The following is a 5688-nucleotide window of genomic DNA, read 5'->3' as shown; positions in this document are numbered from 1 at the left end:
AGGACACTTTGAACAGAACCTGTGCTTCTCTTAGACTTTATTTCTGGATTTAGGGGAAAGCAACAAAAAAGGGGAAATACCAACTTTCTTCACCACTGGTAAGGCTGGGTCAACATTGTGCCATTAGGAGGCACAGTGCACTGGAAAAGATTCTAGGTGGGATTAAACTCCTGGGTGTGAGGGAGGAGGGGCTTGGGTCTTGGACTCCTGCTCTGAGGGAGGGCTCTGGACTCTTGGGTCTAGGGGAAGAGGGAGCTGGGAACCCAGATTTATAATGCCTTCAGCAGTATATATTTGGGGGCTCAATTTCATGGGTCCCCGTCCCTGTAGCTAATTGGCCTGGATGGTTTGCTCAATCCAGTCAGTGAATTTGCACAGGTTGGTGTAAACGCCTGGAGTGCCGGGTTGGCCACACTGGGCTTGTCCAAAAGACACGAGTCCCTGCAGGGACCCATTGCAGACCACTGGCCCCCCAGAGTCACCCTGTTGTGGAGAGAGAGAGAGAGTCAAAATCTGAAAGACAGAGAGGCTGGAGAAAGATATGGGACTAGAGTGGAACTAAATGGAACTAAGAGACAAAGACAGAAAAAAATCTGGCAGCACACCCCTTGGAAGTTTTGTTGCAGAGCCCTGACCCCACCTAATTCTGCTCCCCTGTGTCCTGTGTCCTAACAGCTGGCTGCTTCTCTTGGGTTTGCTGTTGGTTTGTCTCTCCTTCTTTGTCTCCCTTTATGGCTTGTTTCTCTGCCTCAGTGTCTCTGTGTGTCTTTGCATCTCTTTGCATATTCTGGATTTTTCCTAGTTTTCTTTGTGTTTCATCTCCGATAGTCTGTATATGTCTGTGTTTCTCTGGGTATATTTCTATGCGTGTGTGTCTCTGCCTCCCTGTGTCTCTCTCTGTTTCTGCTTCTCTCTTCCTTTTCTTCTCTTTATTCCCGTATCTATTTCTGTTTCTCCCAGTCTTTCTCTCCCCCTGTAACTCTCTCCCTGTGCCTGTCCATGTCTCGGTCACCCTCTTCTCTGTCTCGCCCTGCACCACCTCCCATGCCTGCCCCGTCTCTCACGTTGCAGGAGTCCTTTCGGTCCTGCCCTCCGCCAGCGCAGAACATGCTGGGATGGTATATGGGGGCGTAGTGATCATCGCAGTCCTCCTCCGACACCACTGAGACATTCACGCATTGGAGCACTGTGGGTAGTGCGCCTGGGACACAGAGGTCGGGGTCAGGCCCTCTGGCCGGGCAGAGAACCCCTCAAAGAGGGCGAGGCACCCTCACGAGCTCACCGTCCGCCAGCAGACCCCAGCCAGAGATGAGGCAAGAATCCCCAGCGGTCGGGCACTGGGAGCTGATGCTGATGTTCCGGATGGTGTCAGACTTGGGCACTGACTCGTTCAGCCTGATGAGCATGAGGTCGTTGGCGAGAAGGGGCTTGTTGTACTCCGGGTGCTGTATGGAGAGGGTGGCCTCCATCACCCGGCTGCCTGGCTCTTGGTTGGCCTCAAGACTGTGCAGGCCCAGCCCGACGGTGAAGGATCTGAGGGCCACGGGGAACAGGTCGGTTATGTGGCAGCGACGTCGTCACCTCCAGCCTCATCCTCAACCCCAAGCTCATCTCATTCCCTCACCCCAATTGCACCCTCCTCGCTGAGCACCGCGCCAAGAGTGACTTAGCAGCGGTCTCAAATCCTCATTCACAAACAGGGACAAGAACTCGCCTTAGTTCACTCAGCAGCTGAGCCGGGATTTCAATCCAGGGCTCCCTGAGTCTTCACAAAGCAATGGCTCCCACCTCCCTCACCCTCCCCTGTGGACTCCTCTGTCCGGGCTCAGTTCCTTCCTCCCCGCAGAGCCTCTACCGCTGTGTCTCCCTGAGCACCCCCAGGCTGAGCCCGGCATGAGGCCCCTCCCCTGAGCTCAGGTGGACCCCAGGTCCCCCCTGCCCTGCACTCACTTCTGGAGACAGTGGGCGGCTGACAGCACCCACCGAGGGTGCACCAGGACGCCCGCGCAGAAGAACTCGCTCTCCGTGAACAGCGCGGCCTGCCAGGGCTGCGAGTGCGGGTGGCAGTCCTCGCCGTTCACGATGCTGCCGCCGCCCGCAGAGACCGAGGTGACGGCTCCTGAGGGCGGAGTCAGGGCTGGGGCCGGGCTTAGGAGGCGGGCCCGGGGCTCCTGGGGGTGGGGTCGTGGTGCAGGGGCGTGGTCAGGGCTTCAGGGGCGAAGTCAGCGCTCACAGGGGGGCGGGGAGGTCCGTGGGGCGGGTTAAGGCTTAGGGGGCTGATTTATGGCTCGGAGCCGGGATCAGGGCACGGGGGGCAGGGTCCCTTGTCAGGAGAATTTCAGCTTTAAGTCTCAGATGCATCTTGGAGACGCACGTACTATTTCTCTCTCTCACACACAAGCACCGTGCCAGGCACAGTCCCCAGCACAGGTGGAACGACCCCCTCATACAGGCGGGCGGAGGAAGGGCAGACACAGCCTGGCGTGGCGCACGGAGTCGCGCCTTCCCCAGCCCAGCCTCGCCCACTGTCACATCCAGCCACGAAACGGGTCCGAGGTTTCCAGCAATGGATGACTCCCACGGAAGCACAATCTCCCATTTATGGGACCCTCGACTTTCCCTGTCCCCACACCATTGTCACTCTGCTGAATATTCAGAGGAACAAACTGCCAGTGTTTTTCACCCAAGAGCACACCGACTTTCACAGGTACAACCACACAGGCTGTCACACTGTCATGCACAAATTCAACGCGATAGGAGAATTACACGTGCTATGAGAAGTCCACAGGGGAGCGACCCCATACTGTCACACACACAGGTTTACAGTCACAGACAGGAGGACACTGAGTCATGCCTGAACGTTAACAAACACTGTGCCCTCAGGGGCACACACACACACTCAGGTACCTGTGACACCGAGGATGAGGTACCCCAGGAACCAGCCCCAAGGGTTTCCTGCTGTGGCCGTCATGTCAGCACCTGGGGACAAGGACTGGGACTCAGGCGAGTCTGGTGACCTTTAGCCTGACCAAATCTTTTCATCGTTCTCTTCCTCCCTCCTGATGTTATTGGGCAGGCAAGAGACTTTTCCATCCACCCCGACCGCCACCTCAGGGACCCAGAACCTAGAGAGACAGAGAGATTTAGAGACAGAAAAATCAGATGAAAAAGAGAGAAAAAAATTAGGTGGAGAGGAAAGCATAGAGGAAACTTCTAGCCATGTATGAACAGGGACAGATGGAAGACACAAAGCCCTAGAGACAGAGCATTTGAGATACACAGAGACAGGCTGGGAAGCAGAGACACGAAGAGAGAGATTCAGAGAGCCAGGGAGAAAACTGGAGATACACTCCTGAGTGAGAGATCTATTCAGAGACAAAAGGTCTGGAGGCTGAGGATGACAGTGACTTGTAGCTGTGGGAAGGGTCAGATCACAAAGACTGCAGGCTTTTAGGTGGGGACATCTTACCTGGTCACCTCTGGGCTCCTGGATTCTGCCAGTGGGCTGAGCTCCCGTGGGGCTTTTAAGCATCCTCAACCTGGCCTGGCCTGCCCCCCAGGGGACACATTCCCGAGGTCAGGCGCTGCAAGCGTCTAGCTCAGGCTGCTTGGATACCAGGCTGTGGTCAGGGGGCCAGAGGGTGTGGGACAGGGAGCCCAGGGAGGACACCACTGCCCCAGACCCGATGCTGTATCCTCCCCTTTCTTTCTTGATCCTCTCTCACCTTCCTCTCTCTCTCTCTCTCTCTTTTCTCTCGTTCTCTCACTAAATCTCAATTCTCTAATTCTCTTGCATCCCTCTCTCTCATTTTCTCTTTGTTGTGTTCTTTCTCTCATTCTCTCTCTCGTTCTGCCTCTCATTTTCTCTCACTCTCTCTGTTTTCTATCATGTTCTTTCTCTTATTCTCTGTCTCTCTTGCCCCCCTCCCATCCTTTCTCCACCCTCCATCCTTCTTTCCACCTTTCTGTGCTTCTCTAGCAAACTTTCCAGGATTCAGATCCGGTCTGCCTCATGTGCTACTTTTGGAACCTTGGGTAGGTGACTGCACCCCTGTGAGCCTCTGTTTTCCCATCCGTAAAATCAGGGTAACCATTGCTCCTCACTTCTGGAGTGGACTCAAAGGGAAAATGCATCGAAAGTGCCTTGACTTGGTATCAGGTGCATAGCAGGCTCCCAGCTATAGCGAGCAGGAGCGTGGTGCAGCCTCCGCTCAGTAAAGAGCGACTGGACAGCTCCACCTCCTCCACCTCCGAGCGCTGCCGCAGCTGCTGCAGACACGCCAGGAAGGAGCCAAGTTTCTGCTCGCATCGGGCTTGAAGAAAAATTACAGGGACCAGCAAATAAGTGGCGGTCGGGGAGTCTCAGAGGAGGGGGCGTTTAAGCTGAGAGCCACGTGATGGGAATGAGGAGCCGGTCCTGGCAGGTGAGCAGTGCAGGAAAAGGAGAGAAGGTGGCGTGTGTGTGCGCGGGGCCGAGCGAGCAGGCTCCTGTGGCTCCGGGAGGGCGGGTGACAGGCGTTTAAATGCCAGGGTTAGGGAATGTGGATTTTAAGTGCAATGCGTTTTAAGCACGAGGGTAGGGGGAATGACATGATCTTATTTACTTAAAAAAAAAAAAAGAGACTTTTAGCTTGGAGAATGATCATCGGGGGTGAGGTGGAAACAGGGAGACCATCGTGGAGGTCGGAGGTGACAAAGTCCCACGTGAGAGATGACGTGGCCCATGGTCCAGGGAGAAGAAAAAGAGGTGGACCCGGGGTTCATTTTGCAGGTGGAGCCAAAGTGCTGACTGATGGACGGGAATCGGGGGTGGGGTGGAGGAGGGAGAAGGGCAAGGGGAGCCAGGGATGACACGGAGGCCGGGTCCCCGCGCTGGGAGCAGAGGTGTGGGGGCAGGGCTGGGCAAGGGTGGGGGAGTGCGGCTGCAGAGGTGCAGGCAGAGGTCGGGGCTGGCGGGAAGCAGGGCGCAGTCATCGGGGAGAGGTGGTGTTTAGAGCCACGAGGCCGGATGAGATCACCTAAGGAGTAGGTGGGGACCGCAGAGAGGAGGGGTGACAGCTGCGGACGACGATGGCCCAGCGTGAACGCCGCTGTGTGCCTCTGTCCCTCTCTCTCCCTGGCTCTATCTGTACCTTTCACTCTCTCTGTCTCCGCCACTGTCTCTGTAGCTCTATGCCTGTGTCACTCCCCTTCCCTCTGTCTGTTCATCTTTATTTCTGTCTCCATCTGTCTGTCAAAGACCCCTGCCCTGTTTTGGGACAAGCAGCTTTGACCATGAGGATAGACGAGGCTGGGAGGAGGGTGGGTCAGGGGGTGCCGGTTGGGCTCAGGTCACAGCCACCGAGCATGACTAGGGTTGGGATGGCGAGAGGTCGTGGAGGGGGCAGTGCTGGGGGACAGGGCTGGGGCAGCTAAAGGAGGGGAGAAGGGGGTGAACAGTGCGGGGGTCATCTTTCTGTCTCTGTTCTACAGCCCCTGCCTGTGTTCTGTCCTGCCCGAGGTCAGGCAGAGGTGACCCAGAGTTGTTTGGGGATGGGCCCAGGACAATGTCAGGGCTGAGAGTCGTGCTGTGGGGGTGCTTCCAGTCTGGCAGGTGGGAACAGTTTGGAGTCTGATCCCCAGATGGGGTCCATGGGTCAGAATCTGAGCTCGGGTGGGGGATATGGAAAGGCAGGGATGATGAGAGAC

The 5688-nt window shown here is 56.4% G+C and overlaps 1 protein-coding gene across 1 annotated transcript in view; it reads right to left on the bottom strand.

Moving 5' to 3' along the window:
- Positions 1 to 19: 19 nt before the first annotated feature.
- Positions 20 to 5688, bottom strand: part of KLK4 (kallikrein-related peptidase 4) — a 7155-nt gene continuing 1486 nt past the window's right edge. Inside the window, exons 2-7 of the mRNA XM_008591544.1 lie at positions 4164 to 4313; positions 2908 to 2979; positions 1951 to 2119; positions 1283 to 1533; positions 1065 to 1201; positions 20 to 483 (exon numbers count right to left, since the gene is read on the bottom strand). Coding sequence (XP_008589766.1) covers positions 331 to 483; positions 1065 to 1201; positions 1283 to 1533; positions 1951 to 2119; positions 2908 to 2979; positions 4164 to 4313 — 932 coding nt within the window. The 3' untranslated portion in view covers positions 20 to 330. The remainder of the gene's footprint in view (positions 484 to 1064; positions 1202 to 1282; positions 1534 to 1950; positions 2120 to 2907; positions 2980 to 4163; positions 4314 to 5688) is intronic.

The sequence above is a fragment of the Galeopterus variegatus genome, unplaced genomic scaffold, assembly GCF_000696425.1.
Source record: "Galeopterus variegatus unplaced genomic scaffold, G_variegatus-3.0.2 Scaffold7016, whole genome shotgun sequence".
NCBI lineage: Eukaryota > Metazoa > Chordata > Mammalia > Dermoptera > Cynocephalidae > Galeopterus > Galeopterus variegatus.
Note: the sequence above shows the minus strand (reverse complement) of the source record. Positions and strands in the feature narration are given on the sequence as shown.